At 44.9% G+C, this 21,043-nt stretch overlaps 1 protein-coding gene across 1 annotated transcript; it reads right to left on the bottom strand.

Moving 5' to 3' along the window:
- Positions 1-4,306: 4,306 nt before the first annotated feature.
- LOC143284236 (uncharacterized) lies at positions 4,307-7,544 on the bottom strand. Its single transcript, XM_076590910.1, has 2 exons — positions 7,263-7,544; positions 4,307-7,039 (listed from the first exon to the last, which is right to left on the bottom strand). The coding sequence occupies exon 2, from the start codon at positions 6,241-6,243 to the stop codon at positions 4,852-4,854; it is 1,392 nt and encodes a 463-aa protein (XP_076447025.1). The 5' UTR covers positions 6,244-7,039; positions 7,263-7,544; the 3' UTR covers positions 4,307-4,851.
- Between the last annotated feature and the right edge of the window lie 13,499 nt (positions 7,545-21,043).

Here is a 21,043-nt window from a genome sequence, read left to right as displayed (position 1 = left end):
TATAATTATGTGTCCTGAAAGAAAACAAATGGATCCACTTGATCTCACAAAAAAAGAAAGAAAAGAAAACAGAAAAGAATATAATTATGTGTCCTGAAAGAAAACAAATGGATCCACTTGATCTCACACAAAAAAGAAAAGAAAAGAAAACAGAAAAGAATATAATAAAAAAAAGAAAAGAAAAGAAAACAGAAAAGAATATAATTATGTGTCCTTAAAGAAAACAAATGGATCCACTTGATCTCACACAAAAAAAGAAAAGAAAAGAAAACAGAAAAGAATATAATTATGTGTCCTTAAAGAAAACAAATGGATGCACGTGATCTCACACAAAAAAAGAAAAGAAAAGAAAACAGAAAAGAATATAATTATGTGTCCTTAAAGAAAACAAATGGATCCACTTGATCTCACACAAAAAAAGAAAAGAAAAGAAAACAGAAAAGAATATAATTATGTGTCCTTAAAGAAAACAAATGGATCCACTTGATCTCACACAAAAAAAGAAAAGAAAAGAAAACAGAAAAGAATATAATTATGTGTCCTTAAAGAAAACGAATGGATGCACGTGATCTCACACAAAAGGCCTACACACATGCGACGATAACACGCACGCAAGCAGTGGTAACAATGGTAATAAAGCAATTATCCAGATATACAACTGGAAGAAATGAAGCAACAATAAATGAAAGAAAATGAAAGGAAAAAAAAGTAAAAACAACAGAATATAATCATATGCCCTGAAAGAAAACGAATGGATGTACATCATCTCACAAAAAAGGCGTACACACACACGCACGCACACACAAACAGTGGTAATAATGGTAATAAAGCAATCATGTAGACATGCAATTGAACGGCAAAGATTTCAGAGTTAATCACAAGAAGCTGAACACATTTTGTACCGGTTACGTACTTAAGTGCAGTTCGGGGAGGGGGAAGATGACCAATGGAGGGAAATCATCAGGCGATGTTATTTTCATCTTACTGAGGTGAGAGGTCGTGGGAAAGAATCTCTTCCGGTTCTCCGTGTCTGTTAACTTATTCAATTTCATTTTGGGTTTTTTTTTTATCTTCTTTTTTTTTTCTCCTTTTCCTATAATGCAGCTTTGTTTAATTAAATGTCTGTTAACTTTTAGTTTTTCACACCGAACCGTTGAGTGTAACTGGCTTCAGGCGTTCAGTACCATTATTCTCCTCCTCTTGTGCTGACGTTTCGTCAAGCACTGAACGATGAAAAATACACTGATGCGGTCACTGTCTGCCGAACAACTGCAGCAGTAACGTTCGCTGCACCAAGCAGCAATGTTGCTTTGCCATTAACATCAGCTTGCCGTGAGTAGATGACAGGTAGGCTAGACGTACAAAGCCAGACACTTTCCTTCTAACCATCATTCCTTGCTGTTATCATCCTCACCACCATTATATTATAATCATTACCACAGCTCATGGTGTGGTTCTTCTTCTCACAACGATAAGTTATAACTCACGATGCAAAATGCACGCATAGTGTGTGTGTGTGTGTGTGTGTGTGTGTGTGTGTGTGTGTGTGTGTGTGTGTGATTTGGTATTGCATACTTCTTTACGGCATTGGTGAATACAACGCCTCTAGAGTGTAATTGTAACCATCTTCACCCTATCACCACCCTTCTCCATATTTTGAAGGAGTAAATCAAGAGAACATCCGTTAATTTAACGTTTTGATTTTCTTAGCAAGTTCTGCCAACATAAAGATGCAATGTACAGATTTACAGATATGTGACATTTTAAATGTTTTGGTTTGATTTTTTTTTCATAGAAAAATAATACCAATCAACAAGGATACGTTAAAAAGTATCCCAAACAATTGCAAGCAAATTTTCACTTTTCTCTCGGGAAAATTAAATAAATGAAAGGGAAAATGAGATTTTAAGCTTATACTCGTAGATATTCCCCCGTCCTCTATACTAAAGCCGTCCCCGCCATCTCATCCTCTAAACTCACGGTGTGTTATGTGCAGTTGCAAATTAAAAGTCTCACAAACAACCAGAATGTTACACTCCGATGTTGCATTCACATTCATGTATCGAAATGCTGGCCAGTTTGATACCACTTGGGTTTTGCCACCAAACACTGATCACTACTTTCTTTTAAGCCCATAATAGGTGCAAAACTGAAGTTATTTCCCTCCTTAAAAACATTGCTTTCCCAATCTAACAATAAAAGTACTGAACAGACAACGAAATAAGTGAATAAATGCATTTTAAGTAAGAGATGCCACCGATATGAGATTGTCATTCCAGTGCTTCAAATCTCAAAAAAGGGCTGCGCAGGCTTAAGCCGATCAGCGAATCACACAAAGATCGTGAGAGAGAGAGAGAGAGAGAGAGAGAGACAGACAGACAGACAGACACAGAGAGACAGAGACAGACTTCACAACCAAATGGGCAATGAAGTCACGCTAACAGTCCTTCATTTTCTGTAGGTCAATACGAACATATCTAAATATATATATATATATATATATATATATATATATAATTGAAATAATTAGTTTGCGCCCGAGCCCACCCAAACTCGTTTGAGATTGAAAAAATATTTCACGGATATGCAAACGTGTCATACAAGTGCTGAAGCAGTGTACTGCTTTTATCATGAATATTCTTCATAATAATAATATATTCAACGTTTATCACTATATTATTGTTGTTGTCATTAATCTAGCCCTAAGGTAGCCCTTACGGTCAGCTGAACTTAAAACTCACTGAACCCATTCCTCATTTCAACATTTTTTTTAACTTTAAAGTCAATCAAAATCAAGTTCCGATAAATATGAATGTTAGAAAAAATATTATGACTTGAGAGGGTCGAAGAAAAAAAATGGCATTTTAACAAATTCACGAGGAAAAGAAGCCTAAAAATCCATGCGTCCGTTAAGTAGACTTTTGCTTGGAAGCAATTTTTAAGACAAATTATACTGAAAATAATGAAATTTTGTGTTCCTTGTGAACACATTCTAATATGAATGAAACTGAATCAAAAAAGACAACACGATAATAATAATAATAATAATAATAATGATTATCTATTGATAACAATAAAATCCATTTGACTCGTATAATTTACGAATAGGCTTTCACATATGGACCATTTCACCTCATTGTTCAGTCAAGCATATTTCGTTTTCAGAGGTTCGTTTCAAATTTGGAAAATAGCACCTGCAGCAATGGCACGTGTTATTTGCCACATGCGCATGCTAATAACCACCTTCTTCCAATAGTTCTGTTTCATTTCAAAGCACGTGGATCAAAGGACTGACAATCACCGTGATTGAAGATGATTTTCACTGTCATGCCAGGTAAATGTGTCCGTTCGTGGCACGCAGTCAGTGTGGGAAAACTTCTGTATGTTGTCAGTTCGCCGAAATTTCGGGAAAACAATTTTTTTTTTCTCCAAAACCACTCTCTTAGCCTACTGTTGATGTGATTTTGTCTTTTCTGCTTTTCAGTTGTCCCTTTGTGTGTCTTCTTATAATCGCATTGTTGGTTACATGCTTCAGAAAATAACTGAATTATGGTCGAACGTAAGGACTGGGGATTGGGGTGGAGGTTAACATTACAGCGTACCCCGATTTATTTCAGCTATGCGTTCTGTGGTGTCTGCGATCATTTGTTTTGTTCCGCAGTCTTCGCTTTTTTTTGTTTTGTCTTGTTTTTCACAATAATAATTATCACGTTCATTACTATTATCTTACCAGAAATCACCACATTCCAATAACAAAGAGAAGAAGTTCAATGTGCTAACATATCATCATCATCGTCAACAGCAACAACAGTAACATAACCAAAACAACATGAAGACATTGTAGACATTAAAACTTTGTATTCGTATCCAACATATAAGCCTCACTGTTCATTGGCAAGAGCATGGCATGGTGCACTGAAATAGGGTGACATACCTTAAATTTTACATCCAATCTTTTCGCAGAATGTGACTGATAGTGGTACATTCGAACAGTGAATCACCTGTTGAATTTAAGCATTGTGTGTGTGTGTGTGTGTGTGTGTGTGTGTGTGTGTGTGTGTGTGTGTGTGTGTGTGTGTGTGCAGTATTCGAGATCAATTAGTATGCCTAGCTTTGGAAATACTGTACCATCAGTGACAGAATCGCCCTGAACATCTGAGGCTACGTCATTGAGGATGCCTTAAAAGCCGGGTCTCTACGTTATTCAGAACAAAACTCTGCAGAATCCACCCCCCCCCCCCTCTGTTTTTGCAAAGCTTATTTGTTTTCTTGTTCTTTTTTTTCCATTTTTTATTTAAATTCTTAAGCTTCTCTGTGTATTGACACGGAAAGACAGACAGACAGACAGACATGAACACATGTACACACACGGCGAATGATCTTTAATAGCTGTATGGGTAAATTATATGATATGCATACATCAATAACAAACAACAGCACAAAAAGCACATTAATAGCTTTTTCAGACGTACAGAAACACAGCAAACAAAATGAGAACATGCCGAGAATCAATCATGAAGTCAAAAGTTAGAGGCAAAAAAACAACAACAAAAACACCCACAAAAAAAAAAAAGAAAAAGAAAAAACGCTGCCCACAATAACGCCGAGAGGAGTATTACATACCAACGTAGTTTTCATTGCATAGTCTTCTCCCCCATTGCTGTCACAACACAATATCCGCATCTGAAAAGAGAGACGGGAAAGAAGGAAGCACTGTTTCTCTTTCTTTCTTTCTTTCTTCCAAGCTCGCTCTCTTTTTACCCACCTTCTGTATTGGAGGAGAGGGAGGGGGATAGGGGCGAGTAACAATGGCGTGTCTGTTTCTGGCACAATAACGCAGGACACAGCAACTCAATACGAGAAGTTGTAGGAGGAATGTGGGTGAAGGTTGGGGGCCCACCCCTCTGAGCCTTGCCCCTGTTCGTTGGCTGCGTTGTAGCCCTTGAAGCAGTCCGGCCCCCTGTCCACACAGAAGGCCTGAGGAAACGTGGGCAGCTCGTCGTAAGCTTGCTGCTGCTGCTGCTGCTGCTGCGTCTGGTCGTTGAAGAAGGCGGTGGGGACTACGGAAGGAAAGTCCTGGAACTCAGAGGAGTGGGGCAGAGGAGGCACGGCAGACGGAAGTCTGTGGACAGCGGCTGGATTCCCGAAGGGTACTGCCTGCTGCAGCTCCATGGGGGGCACGTCTTGTGAGTGATGGTACAGGTGTGAATCGCACTGTCTTTGGTTTTGAAGATGTTGATGTGACGGATGTGTGTGATGCCGCTGCTGCTGCTGTTGCTGTTGATGCTGCAAAGTACGTCTGTCTGTCAACACCTGACCCAGCCCTGGGGCCATGAATACCTTGTGTGAGAGGGAATGCATGGGGTGGACATCCTCCTGCCGGGACACGGCCCCCGAAGCGAAGTGTGCGGCAGGAGTTGGGGGGAACCCCGGGGACCAGGAGGGGCTGCGGGCAGAGGCTGAGGAGGGGCCCGGGGAGGGGGTGCAGTAAGCGTCAGAGGAGTCAGACAGGGATCTGGGGCTGCACGTGCCCACACTGCTCTCATAGGAGGTGGGGGCCGACATTCTCTGCTGCCAGGGTCCACACAGCAGATCGCTGAGGTCGGAGTGACCCAGGATAGACTCCAGCGTGTCTGACGGCAGCGCTGGCAAACCGCCGGGGCCAGTGGTCAGGCCCGAGTCACAACTCACAGGGAAAGAGTGGGCTGAAGGAGGAATCTGTCCCGGCACAGACACAGACATCATAAAATCGCTATCGCTTCCATTGCACGTTCTCAGAGCTGGTTCTACAAAAAACGAAGGAGGAAGGTTGCGACTCTTCAGAGGAGCTGTCTGGTGGCATTGTCGCTTCCCGGAGGCCGGGTTAGTGCTGAGCCCACCGAGTGGCTCATTCAACGTCCTGGGATCGAACAGTGCCTGTAAAGACTTCATCTGGAGTCCTATCTGGGACGCCTCTTTGCGGTAGGCCTTCAGGCTGCTGCTGGTTCCCTCCGCGGCACCACCCCCGTTCTTTGTGGGGGAGTCGCCACACCGCTTCAACTGTTTTTGGAGATATTTCCGGTGGTTGACTTTCCTCTTGCTTTTGTAGGGCCTGTCCAGCGCCAGCTTGATGTTGCTGGACGCCATGTCGATGAAGTGCAGCAGGCTGGCCGTGTCCTCGCTCTGCTGCACGTGCTGCCCGGAACCTCGGCCGTGTGTTCCCTCACTGTTGGCCTTGCCCATCGTGGACAGCGGGGACAGCATGATTGCTGTTTCACTGATGACCTCGTTGTCTCAGTGGGGGAACACACTTTCGCAGCACATTGAATACAACGGGTTCTGAGTAATCTTTACATCTGCTTCTTACCTCTTAGCTTCATTCTTGTTTTTAAACTGTTTACCAGCTCAGCCAACGTTTACCGACCGTTTCTCAGCTATATGTACCTTTAATAAAGGAAGCGTGAATACACAGACACAGCACAGCTCAATAAAGTTTTACGACAGTTCTCGAGTCAATCCAGCCCAAACAGCCGTGACGGTCAAGGACTACAGTTCACGATCTCATTTACATAAACCACAGGCAGAAGGATGACGAGACGAGAAGGAATAATTCAACGTGAAAAAACAAAACAAAACAAAACAAAACAAAAAACAAAACAAAACAAAACAAAACAGCGTGCCCCGCAATCACAACAAAGAATGGAAACAAAGTGGAACAGTAATCCGATCATCAACAGGCAGAAAATCCGCTGGGCTTGTCAACAAACGGGTACCACAGTGGACTGTCTATTCACACAGCAGTCAATCACGAGAGGCGGGGTCACCACCCGGGAAATGGGAGCGGGGTGGGAGGGGTGGGAGGGCCTTCACAATAGATCACGGTCCTGCTGAGTGCTGGTTGTGGGCCAGTCTCTCCACACGCATTGAAAGCAGATCACTCACTAAGAGTGGTCCCTGTAAGCACACCAGTCTTCCTGAAGCAATTAAAGGGTCGCCCTTGTTGCCTTGCACAGCGTCAGGTGAACGGGTCGGAAGACGGAAGACAGCCATCCACTCATCACTGCAAACAACCAAACCAGAAAACGTACCGATAATAAAATGACACAAGACAGGACAATCATCAATCATTTCATGTTATATCTACCAGAAACACTTTCTGAAAATCTTCGAAAACGAACGTTTTTCACTGTACAAAGCCCAACCTCGAGCACGCACGCACACTCACTCACCCATACACCGTTCGACAGAAACGTGATGGATAATTTTTTTTCTCTGAAACCTACCTCAGCCAAACACCTCGTGCTGGTGAAACATCTGGCAGATGTCACAGCACAGCCTTAGATGTACGGAGTAGCTGTCCCCACGGGTAGCAAGAAACCCGACACGCTGCTTTGAGTCAGCACTGGCACACATACACAGGAGACAAGTCTTTGAATCCTCAACTCAACTCCCCAGGAAGAAGAAGAAGAAAAAACTCCGCGGGGTACGGGACACACTAATCCAGATGTCTCTGCCTTCCGCGTCGCAGTGGGTGTCAAGGCGGTGTGCCCGCACGCTTGGCCCTCCGCCAGTTAAAGCCTCTCCCTTTCACTCTCTGCCGCCTGGCTTCGAATGCATAACGGAAATATTCCCTCCGTCCTCATATAGACACGGCAGGGTGGGGGCGGGGCCTGTCACAGCTCACTTCACACGAGATGGGGCAGTGGGAGGAGGAGGAGGAGGAGGAGGGGAGGGGGAGAAAGGAGGGTGGGTGGAGAGGTAGGGCAGAGAAGGGCCGGGAAGGTGGGGGGTGGAGGGAGGGGGAAGGGCTGGGGGGGGGGGGGGGGGAAGAAAAGGTAAGGGCTGATGGAGAGGGTGTTGGGTGGTGTGTGTGTGTGAATCGTGAGTTACAGGTGAGACGGCATGACGCTTTTCTCGGAGGTGGGTAGGTTGGAGGAGTGAGAGAGGGGGGAAAGAGGGGTGAGGAAGGGAGGAGAGGGGAGGTAAGGAGGCAAGTGATCGACATAGAAAAGGTGGACTGTACAATAAAAGGGAAAGAAAGGGCTCAACACACTTCCAAGACCCACGTACTGAACAACATGACCTGACCAAGGGCGTCATCCAACAAGTCGTTAAACTCAATAATTCAATCAGAAAAAATTCAGTGGATTTCTCTCACACACACATATACACAAATAAACACACACAAAGGCACACGCACACACACACACACACACACACACACACACGCGCACATACACAGTAATCGCTTCGCTCTCTTTTTAATTGTGTGGTGATTTCAAGGGGTCTGGTTTTCCCTGTGATTTTGTATAGACCAGATCTCCTGGTCTGCTTTATTATGTACCAAGTTACCATTACACACACGTAAATCATACATGTAAAGCATACTCTCAGGTTTTCTCAACTCACAACATTAATTCATGAATGGTATACTGCTACCTTGGTCGGGCTCATCTGCTCAGTGGTCAATTCATTTAAATCACTGACCTTTGTTGTTTTTCAAAGAATGACTTGTACATGTCGTCTTTTCGCAGATTGTGTGTATCCTAAAGCCTATGAAAAATGCTTCTTCCTCCTTGATTTGGTTTTGGTCGGTTGGTTGAAATTTTCACACACACACACACACACACACACACACACACACGGACACAGATACAGAAACACATAGAGAAACACACACACACACACACACACACACACACACACACACAAAGGCACACGCACACATAGACACCCCCCCACCCCCCCACCCCCCCACCCACACGCACCCCCCCACCCACACACACACCCGCGTGTACCTTCATCCAGCCTTTGCTGTCCGCGGCAAGTTTTTCCCCATTCAGCAGTGGGAGTATTGCAGACACGTGAGTAGTTTCTGAGGGAGTCCTTGTAAGGCTTCGTCTGACCCTCCTGCTGGCGAGTCATTACAGCCAGGTCAAAGCGAAAGAGGTGCCCAGGAGGACGACCACCTTCCTATCTCACAACGAAACCAGACCACTTCGTTGTGCTTTTAAGTATGGCCTCAGTACCAAGCAAGTCTGCATGACTAAGGATCTGAAGGTTCAGGAGTGCTTTCCAATTGATACCAAGGGTCTTGAAACTGATCCTCTGAGGCCTGCTGTGAAAGTCCATGTCTCGCTGTCTTAGTGAGGAGAGAACGCCAGCCTTGAAGGCATCACCCTTGTTTCCTGGGCGATGCTTTTCTATCTCCACACTCTGCCCACGGCCATCCACGTCAGCCGCTGGCCTTAGACAATCGGTGTGAGATTTCTTTGTTCAGGCCACCAACGGACGGCTTATTGCCAAAGGGAAGCGAACTCAGCCACACTCTTCAGTCCAGGTTCTTCTGTCTTGACCAACTCAACCGAGCCGAGTTTGACCTGAGACCTGATCATGAGGAACAGCTGCCAAGATTCAGCTTAATTAATGTCCCCCGAATCATCAGTCTGACACGCTAAGTATTTCACTGCAGTGGCTGCTTGAGTTCTTGTAGATGTTAGCACCGCCGACGGGGAAGTTCAGTTTTGGCTTTCTTCCCCTGTTAAACACAAGGATTTTCCCCGACCCCTGAAAACAGAAAAGGAAACCTAGATACCTCCAAGCCCCCCCCCCTCTCCCCCCACCCATACACACATCACAGCCCCTCTCACACACCTTCCCAATAACTTTTTTTAAGACACTTGATCGGATTAGAGGAGAGGAATGCTTTACACCGTCTCAAAGAGGTTTTCAAACATTGTCGAAGCACGATGAATAATGAGCAGAGATATTGCCAAGCACGCGACCTTCAAACCGCCAGTGATATTATATCGTCAGTGATGCGAGAGGATATAATTTGCTACTCAGCACCGAGTGACCCGCCACACAGCCGGATTCTGCTCTCACCTTGTTCTGGGACGAACAATGCTGTATGTCTGTATTGCAGAGCTCCCCCGTCCATTCGGTTTCTATGTTGTCCAGCGCCAGGCGATCCGATGACAAATGGCCAAGATGTGTGAATCTCAGGGTGGTCCCTAACGTGGATACTGATATCAATACACAGTTGTGCGCACTGTGAGTGAGCAAGAATGAGAACGCAATAAAGATGAAAGTCAGGTGAAATAATGGGCCATAATATACCTATCTTACTCCCTAACGTGGATACTGATATCAATACACAGTTGTGCGCACTGTGAGTGAGCAAGAATGAGAACGCAATAAAGATGAAAGTCAGGTGAAATAATGGGCCATAATATACCTGTCTTACTCCCTAACGTGGATACTGATATCAATACACAGTTGTGCGCACTGTGAGTGAGCAAGAATGAGAACGCAATAAAGATGAAAGTCAGGTGAAATAATGGGCCATAATATACCTGTCTTACTCCCTAACGTGGATACTGATATCAATACACAGTTGTGCGCACTGTGAGTGAGCAAGAATGAGAACGCAATAAAGATGAAAGTCAGGTGAAATAATGGGCCATAATATACCTATCTTAAAACAAGAACATGAGCAACCACTGACAGAATACTTTGCTTAACAAGACATTGGAGAGCGAAGAGAAAGAAAGAAAGAGAGAGAGAGAGAGAGAGAGAGAGAGAGAGAGAGAGAGAGAGAGTCTCTCACACACACACACACACACACTCTCTCTCTCTCACACACACACACACATAGAGAGGACAGACAGACAGACAGACAGGTAAGAAGAGTTAGCCGAACAACACAGACAAATTCAGAACCGCAAACAAAGACCACTTGACAACCCACTGTCCCCACAGCCTCCCTCTCTCCGCCTCTTTCATCCCCAAAGTGTCCAGCCACAACCATTGTAGAACTCAGCAGAGAGGATCGAATCTACTAAACATCGAATCCAAAGAGCAGATTAACGAGCGTGTAACACACCTGTTCACATCAGTTTTCTTCAGATCGTGGTTCAGCGCGTAATGGTTTTGCCAAACAATCAGACAACACCCCTGGGGTGGATAGACACCACTTGGCCAGAAATAATCTGCCCCAGTCTCCCACTCTTCACTTCTTCCATCCACCCTCAACGACACCGTTTTGCCAGAACTAGTCTACCCTAATCTCCCACTCCCCACCTCTTTCACTCCCCCTCCACGACACCGTTTGGCCAGAAACAATCTTCCCCAACCTCCCACTCCCCAACTCTTTCACTCCCCCTCCACGACACCGTTTGGCCAGAAACAGTCTGCCCCAATCTCCCACTCTCCTCCTCTTTCACTCCCCCTCCAGTTCCCCAACACATGTGCATGAGAGACAGGTATAAAGGATGGAAACACCTCTTCATTCAACTTGAAGGTAGGGATTTCACGAAAACGCGCGGCAAAGTCATTGACTACAGTCTGACACACACTGTCGTCAAGCACATAGCCGACGGGGCTTACCAGCTCACAGCCAGCTGTGTCCACAAAATCGCATTCTTTCGTTCACATCCCATTCGTTTCTCCTCAGCTCATGAGTATTTAGGAAGAAAAAAATTCCAAGAACTGTTAGGAATACTTTCTTATCAAAATATGCAAGAAAGAAACGTCTAACAAAGCTTAAGACTCGAAGCACATTTTAAAGCATTGACACCAATTACTTGACCGTAGTTTATAACACACAGAAAACAAAAGCACATACTGTCAGTTTAATCTTCTGAGAAAACAGGGAAATAAACCGCAAACCACTTACCTTCCCCCCCCCTCCGCACACACACACACACACACACACACACACACACACACACAGCATGTCTTCAAAAACGTGTCCAGTGTCCAAACACGAGACAGTCCTTAGTAAAACTCACTGACCACTTTACATCAAACACCCCATTCTCATAAGACAATACTTTGAACAATCATTTGTCACTTCGACAAAGTTCTGACAGTTTGAACCAAAGTCCATTTGGAATCTTCCTTTCGTTGATCCTTCCTATTTTGTAAATAGCATACATTATCCTGAATGTGTGTGTGTGTGTGTGTGTGTGTGTGTGTGTGTGTGTGTTTAATCAGTTGCATGCAGGTTATGGAGCACCAGCATTTTAATTCATTTATTTATCATTTCTTAAGTGCTTCAAGTGCCTTCTTCACTGCCCCCCTCCTCCCCCCCTCCGCACCCCCCCTCCCATACACACACACTCCCCACACCCCTAATAACCGTATCTTGTGCACGTTTTCTACATATAGCTTTGTGATAATAATATGAAACATCCCGGACAATCAAAGCCACAAGCAAGCTTACAGACAAATACCCGTTCAATGATTTATCACCTAGCTCATCCTGCGACACTGAACAGTTGCCAGAATAAGGAGATGATTCTATCGATAAGGTGTTATCATAAAAAAGACACACTGCTGAGCTGCACATGGGCGGACTGACAAGAGATCGACACCTGACCCGACAGTGATCTACAGCGGGGTGGTGAGTGACACGCTTTGTGAACACAAGGTGGTAAGGGGATACCCCCACGATGAAAGCGATCCGTTCACGCCCAGAGAGACAGAGGGTGAGTGTGTGTGTGCGTGTGCGCGCGCGCACGCGCGTGCGTGTGTGTGTGTGTGTGTGTGTGTGTGTATATGCATGTGTGCGCGCGTGCGTACGTGCATGTGTGTGTGTGTGTGGAGGGGGGGGGGGGTGAGCAGCGGGGAGGATGCCTCCTACTTGCGCGAGCGTGTGAACTGTTTAAGTAAGTTGACAACCTTTTTGACGACAGTTTAAACGTAACATACGTCTGTTTGATATCATCGTCACATCTTCCTGCCGTGGATATATAGGTCTGCTCTGCAAATCCACACGGAGATCACTTTTATCTGGAACTCTCTTCTCTGTACCTCTCTTTCCCTTTCTGCATTCCCTCCACCTCTCTCTCTCTCTCTCTCTCTCTCTCTCTCTCTCATGTAAACTGATTTCCTGTTTGACCGCCGGGAATGTTTTGATCTTCAAAGAAATCGTGTGCCTCACAAAACCATTGTGACAATGGGGACATAAAACAGATGGGATTAATCAAACAAGTATCAGCAGATCATATTATGACATTACCGAAATGTACAGCATATATCTTCAAATTCAGAGCCTTGGCTGTTAAACAAACATGCCAATATATTTTTTTTATATTCATTTGAAATAATGTGTCGTCAGGTATATTTCCTTTGCTGATGATGTGTTTGGCGTTAAGTTTAACAAAACCCTTCGTATCGGGCAATATGTATGTACATGCGTTTATAATGAAAAGGTGTTGTGAGGGGAGTATTCAAGCTGTTGTGTTTTTTGACAGACAGATAGACACGTAGATAAATGTCCATAGTGATGGATCGACAAATAGATTGATAAAGAGAGAGGAGAGTACATATATAGACAGCTAGACAGCTAAAAGGCTGGCTTGATAGCTGGCTACCTATCTAACTAGCTAGATTAGAGAGAGTCCATTTATAATCTTCTCTCGGTTAAGACGAGACTATTAGCTCTCCTGCAATCTTAGAGAAAGAGAGAGAGAGAGAGAGAGAGAGAGAGAGAGAGAGAGAGAGATGGTGATGATGATGATGATGAGCCTTCGCGTTTTCCTCCCAACCTAAATAAAACAACATCTAAGACTGTTGTGTGATTGGAATAATGTACAGTTCAAACGTTGACTGTCGTCGTTAGTACACATACACTTTAAATGAATAGGGGGGAGCGGGGAATGACTGTTGTAGTAACTGGTGTGTGAATGAGTGTATGTATGTCTGTCTGTGTGTCTGTGTACGTGTTTGCGTGTCTGCGTTTACGTACATGTGTAAAATAATTCCCGTAGTCTGACGGGCCATGTTAAGGAAATTAAGGACATAATACGCATATAAGGGTCACGCAGAGAACCTAGAAAGTGGAGTGATTTACCTCCAACAACGTGTGTTTCTTGTGACAGCACGCCAGTTTAATATCAAGAAACCCATAACGGTTATTGCCTTCATAACAGTCCACAGGCCGGCCCTGACAGAGAAACAAATCCCTTTGTGTTTGCTTGACCACTGTCCCTAAGAACACGATAATGTTTCGGGATTAAAACCTCGGGCCTTACTCTTCCGCGTTTACACGGGCCATGAACTATTTCCGCTGAACTTTTTGTGTGATACACCACACCCTAAAGAGTCCACTAAAAGTATACGTAGACGCCTCCACCTGGTAAGTACAACCATGACAATCTCATCTTTTTGGGTCATGGGGTCGAACTGGAATCGACAGCAAAAGTTTATGACCAATGAGCACGGAGACTGGGCTCTGAAAGAGTTGTTGTTCGGTGTCGTCAGCGTGTGTACTTGTGGGTGCTTTCCCTTTATGCTGGTGACGATAAAGGCAGAGCGAATCAATAAAACTGTATGAGCGTACAAAATCAAAACTAAGACGCGACACATCCGACTGTTTAGCACCCGAAGGCAAAAATTTATGCTGTAGACGGCTATATTTTCAGTGATTGGCCACAGTGCATTGGCGGGCGAGAGGTTAAGGTCGCCACAAAACCCTCCTCCGACCACCCATCCGCTCTGCTACCCCCTGACTTTGTTTTCTTAGGAAAGAAGGAAAAAAAAAAGTCCATAATCAGCAGATTTTTTTTTTCACTTTCGTCCCTACTGCTGGACCGTATGATTATGTCTCTGGGCGCTGATCTGTTGTATGAAAAGCCAGAAAACCTGAAGTCACTAGACACAGTGGCTAAGTGGTCAGCGCCGTGGGCTGACGACACACACACACACACACACACACAAGTGGAGTGTTGGCCTTGTGGTGACGCGGAAGCGAGAGAATCTGAGCGCAGTGGTTCAAATCCCACGGTCGCCAGTATTTTCTCCCCATTCACTAGACCTTGAGTGTGGTCTATGAGCTAGTCATTCCGATAAGACGATAAACCCAGGTCCCTTGTGCTGCATGCACTTTGCGACGTAAAAGAACCCACGGCAACAAAAGGATTATCAGTGGCAAAATTCTGTAGAAAAATCCACTTCGATAGGAAAGCAAATAAGACTGCAGGCAGAAAAAAAATTACAAAAGAAGAAGAAAAAACTTAAAAAAAGAGAGAAAAAACTTACAAGAAAAAGAAAAAAAAAAGAAAAAAAAAGGGTGGCGCTCTCAGTGCAGCAACGCGCTCTCCCTGGGGAGTGCAGCCCGAATTATACACAGAGAAATTTGTTGTGACAAAAGAGTAATGAAATAGAATAGAATAAAATAGAATACAATACAATACAATACAATACCACACACACACACACACACACACACACACACACACACACACACACACACGCCGCTCAAACCGAACCCATTCCATACTCCGAAACCTTCCACGATGGCATACAACTATTTGACGGTGTTCGAACCCGCGTCCGACCAATCGTCAGTCCATGACGATGACCACTTCGTCACAGCGGCCACCTCTACAGTTCACCCTGCCCCCGTTCCACACAGCTTGTCAAAGGCTACGTGCAAGCAGACAGAGTGACCACTTCAAGACGAAATGGATGTGCTTCAAAACTCCTATTGTGTGACTGAGGAGTGGGGAACAATGAGCACAGGTAACCGCACAGAACCTGTACAAGCGTCAACAATGGTTCCCTTTCATCTTCCAACACGCCTCAGCGCCCGTGACATAGCCTTTCCCACTTGGAGCCGTCCGTCCAGTCATCATTGAACCCTGTTCACTTTGCGACAGACCAGAACCGAAAGCCCTCGGGGAGAAATCTTCTGTGAAGCCTCGTCATTGTTTGTTTCCTTCCGTGCTTGAGTTGCATTGTGGCAGTAAAAGGAACTTTCAAGAACAAGGGTCTCTTACAAACGGAGTCCCCGGCAGGCTTTTGAGACTTGTCCAACTGCCAGCTTTTCAAGACCGACCCAGCCCACTCATCGACCCAGCCAGTCCATACACCCTCCGTGGCCACTTGTGTCCGGTGGTACCTCTGGTTCCACGACCAAGGCAAGGCAGGTGAATGCTTCTCTCCCAGACACACAGGCGCCAGACTCCTGAACCACGGTATAGCCGGCTAGGGCCCACTCTTGACTTGGTCAGCGCCTCCTCCAGTCATGGGGGACAACTGCTGTCTTTTGCATCTCCAGTCGAGCGTGCGTGCGAATTTCTGGCAAAGATGAATGGTGAGTGGCTCTCATTTTCCTGTGCAAACCAAAATCGTGGCCGAATGTTCAACAACGCAAGCCGATTCTTTGATTCCGCTTCGACAATTAACATTGCCAGTGTCTAACTTCCTCCTTTGAAAAATACCGCAAGCGAGCGAGGAAAGACTGCTAATTAAATAGCTAGTTAACCATGTTTAAATATCACGTCTGACGGTATTGTACAGGCCACTGTACGTTTGCTTTGCGACCGCCCTCTTTTCTTGATCAAGTTCTTCCTCAAATGATTCAGCCCCGACGTAACTCAGCCCGTGACTCTCCCTTCATCTGTGATTGCTAATCACGGGAGGGTGCCGTATTTAATCTTTCTTACTTTCCTGATAAAACAAAGTTAATGGAATGTTTTAACCATTCGTCATTTATGACATGCAGAAATTCAGAAGTGAAACAAAAAGTTGGAGCATTAAAAAAGAAAGAAAGAAAAAAAAAGAAGAAAAAAAGAGGAGAGAACAACATGCAGGTCATATGCAAATAAGGGATCACAATTCAACAGGACTCAGGCGGAATAATTGGTGGGGGTTGGGGGTTGACACCGTTCCTGACAATTGCTTATTTCATTACATCATTTCTTCCGGAGCTTTCGATCACACACACACACACACACACACACGAAAGGAACTTGTGTCGAAAATAAAACATCTTCAGATTGTTTGTCGACAGATGATATTTCCAGATAGGTATACTTCGAATTGCCAAACAACAAAAACTGGCCTGTACCTTCTGCTCTTATCACGTTACTTCTGTCGTTCGAATCGTCCAGTTTGGTTATCGATTTTTATTTCCCCTTCGTGTTGTTTTTTTCTGCAATTTTTTAAATCATTATTGTTGTCACCATTCACAACACGCTCTTCAGTGTCGACAAAAACGGTGAGTTTTTAAAGACTAACCATTGCATATTTCAAACTGCGAGGGATGTACATCGCCTCGCACATTAAACCAGTATGGCTGACATTGTGTCGTCTACAAAAGCTCCATGTAAATCTACACAGCAATACAATAAAAAAAAAAAAAAAGTCATCAAAGTGTGCTTTGTATTTGACAAGCTACTGTTTTCTGTATCTTGTGAATTATCTTTTGACTGAATCTTTTGTTGTTGTTGTTGTTTTGTCACAAGCTAGTGCTAGCAATTTCCCTGATTAGATGAATTTCTCGATCGACTCTCTTCTGTAATCTGTCAAGCGGAGTTAAAAAAAGAAAAAAGAAAAAAAAAAAGGAATATAGGAACAGGTCGAGCGATTTCGTCATGCACATCATGGCGGCCAGGGACTATGCTTCAAGGGAAGCTACTCTATTACTTTTGCGATATCGGAGAAAGTGAATGTGTCTGTTATTCAACACAACGATTTGCAGTCTCATGGATCTAATTCTGAAGATCACAAAGTTGTATCGGATACCAAAATAACAGCGAAAGGAAGAATAAAACTCAATGATGATACACAGAATTTCAATCAAATCTGTAATTATGTGGAATCCTTTACTATTTCCTCCACTGACGTCATTGCTTGCTTAACGATGACTAGAAATATACTGGACTGCAGATTGAATTAAAAAGTGTTTTAGCGATTTCGCTGAACCATCCACACTTTATATATTCGCTTTTATAAATTTGGCTGCTTATGTATTCATGATAGATGGTTTATTTTCCCTTTTTATATTTTTATCTTTTTCATATTTTCAGTAACTTTTACTGGAACGAACGAGACTTTTCGCTATTCTATAAATTCAAAGATTCAGTAACAAGAGAGGGAGGGAGGGAGGGAGGGAGAGAGAGAGAGAGAGAGAGAGAGAGAGAGAGAGAGAGAGAGAGAGAGAGAGAGAGTTTCAGCCAGTCAATTATATTTGATTGCTCCATATCTTAACGTAAGGTTCCCAAGAGAACGAACGAAGTTTTTTTTTTATTGAGGGAAGTGGAATAAGTATACATGTGCTTTTTTTCATCCAGCCCTCAGGGCAAATAAAAAATGAAAATGAAAATGAATCAAATCATCCACAAAGTAACAAAGAGATGTAGAAGTAAGGACATGACATTCACATACACATTTAAACATGCACATGTACATAATCCTGATACAAACATCATATTATGAAAAAAAAATCACCTCCCCACTCCCCAAAAACAACAAAACAAAACAAAACAAGCACATAAAGTATGCAGGACACTGATCTCTGAGAGAGAGAGAGAGAGAGAGAGAGAGAGAAGGAGAGAGAGAGAGTTTCAGCCAGTCAATTATATTTGATAGCTCTATATCTTAACGTAAGATTCCCGAGAGAGAAAGAGAGAGAGAGAGAGATTGAGATTGAGATGGTTTATTCATATAGGCCACAGCCCCTTTGAAGGGGGATATACAGTAAAATGCTGAAGTCATACATTCAAAAGTCTTCATGATGTAACATATACATTTCTCCTTTTGAGTGCTTTATACAGAAAAAGAGCGAACTCCTTGACAGTCTTTTCATTTGGAGAGAGAGAGAGAGAGAGAGAAAGAGAGAGAGAGAGAGAGAGAGGGGATGGGGAGGGGGGGGGGAGGGGAAGATGGCCAACCATCCCTGCTTCCCAGCCTTCATCATGATCCTCACTTCACGGTGGTCATGGACAATGACGGAGACCGATACGAAGAATACCACACACCCAGTTCTCCACCAGTTACCACCGCATCCCTTCCGAACTATAAACTTCAGTCCCCTTCCCCTTTCCCCACCATCACCCCTCCATCACACTTCCCTCCACACCTCTTCTACTTCTTTAAAACGAACCATCACCCGGTGTTGCCCCGTACCGTTTTGGGGCTGGATAGTACTGTCTTGGTCGGCGGCGTCAAAAGCCACGACGCTGACGCACGTGACACGCTGAAGAAGACGCCATCCCCTGTGACAGTCGGCCACCACTTCCCCTTCCCTTTCCCTGGCCACCTCTTTGATCCCGCCTTCCTGGACATTTCACGCCGGACCCTGCTGTCGCCGCCGAGGCCTCTTAAAACCGGCGGCACGGCTTTCGCAGCCTTTGAAGCCCTTGTTTTAAACGCGTGTCCCGGATGAAAGGGGAGGCGACCTGTTTCCGTGGGTGGTGAGAGTTAAAGAGTTGTCTTTCGCTTTAATAAATAAAGGTCGCCATGAGAGTCCATCGACTTGAGGAATGGAGGCCTACCGAGAGACTCGGACGCTAGACTTGAAAGGTGATCATAGAAGGGGGAGTCAGACACTTATTTGGCTGAGACAATACGGAGATTAGTACATCTCTAGGATAATAATAAGACTTTTCTCCGATCGCCGCAGGAAGCCCACCACCCAGGAAGGCGAGTCATGAGATGGTTTGTTCAAAGCTTTAGCGGCTGTCAAACCTAAGTCTGCAGTTAAGGAAGACGTCGTAATATTTTAATAGACGGGTTCCCCTGCTCGCTTTCTTTTATTGCCAGACCCATTAGTTTTTAGGATTACATGCACCTTTTGTGAAAGAGCGTGGGCCTTGGATTAGGACATACGTACTCTTACGCACACAGAGCAGAACTGTCTTGTTATGTATGATTGAAATAGCGGTGTGTTCCTTTAGAAAATAGTAACAAACCAATGACGTTTGTACGTACGCAAAGTGTTTATTTCCTGCCACTGAAAATGAGACCACAATCATATGTATATCTATCTTAGTCATTCGGATGAGACGATAAACCGAGGTCCCGTGTGCAGCATGCACTTAGCGCACGTAAAAGAACCCACGGCAACAAAAGGGTTGTTCCTAACCAAATTCTGTAGAAAAATCCACTTCGATACGAAAAACAAATAAAACTGCACACAGAAAAAAAGGGGGTGGCGCTGTAGTGTAGCGACGCGCTCTCCCTGGGGAGAGCAGCCCGAATTTCACACAGAGAAATCTGTTAATTGTTATGATAAAAAGAAATACAAATACACAATATCCTCATCCTACTTCTGCTGTCCATTCATACGAGTGCAGACACAAATGTATTCATTTAGTGGTATTTATCTATTTATTTATCCATGTCATGACAACGGGAGGGGCAGGCTAAGCGGAAGGGTTTGGGGGTCGGGGGTCGGGGGTCGGTGAAGGCTATCACCTCGTCAGACTTTGATAGAACACTTTGTAATAACTCTACCATACGTACACCAACCCCAATACACACAATCTGACACAACTGCTGCATGAATGCCTCCCAACACCAACACCACCACCACCACCACCATCACCATCACCAGCCGAACCTCCACGTCTCCACCCCCTACCTACCCCTTCCGTCCCCCTGCCCCCACCCCACCGCCAGTTTTAGACAGACGCCATATTAACGAGGTGAATCATAAAAGCTGCAGTTATAAAACCCTCCCGGGGCTCGTTTGAAGTCGGAAACAATACGTGGGATTTCCTCCGTTAAAACCCCTGACATCGGTTGGTGCCCGCCCACCAGGCCTCGCCCGCTGGGGAGAATATCACACGCTTAACTGCATCCAGGGGTCGGTATATGGTGTTCACCTCCGCTCTGCATCCTTCCCCATCACTTTCCCTCCCCTCCCCCCTTCCTTCCTCCTGGTCCTCAAGGCAGCTCCTCCTCCTCCGCTTTCTCCCCCACTTCCTCCCTCCTTCACCTTACCTTCTTACCACCCCCTCCTCTCCCCCCCAACCCCTCTTTGCAGTTTTCCCCCCCCCCGTGGTTGCTTGTCGTACGCTTGGAAGTGCTACTTTGTCGCCTGACTTGCTGTTCAAAGCGACACGCGGTGTCGTTTCCTTCTCGCCTCACCTTTTCTCTCCAGGTCCAGCTGTGATGTGGGGGGTGTATGTGTGTGGCGTGCCCCCGTACCCGTGACTTTCCGGGTGGAGGTCCACACCCCCACACCCCTAGCCCCGGGAGAGGTTATGAGTAAAAAGCACACCTGCTGGGCGAGGTGACAAGCCCTCACAAAGATGGCTGCTGCGCGAAA

This window comes from Babylonia areolata, chromosome 7, assembly GCF_041734735.1.
Source record: "Babylonia areolata isolate BAREFJ2019XMU chromosome 7, ASM4173473v1, whole genome shotgun sequence".
Classification (NCBI taxonomy): Eukaryota; Metazoa; Mollusca; class Gastropoda; order Neogastropoda; family Buccinidae; genus Babylonia; species Babylonia areolata.
This window is presented reverse-complemented; position numbering and strand designations above follow the sequence as displayed.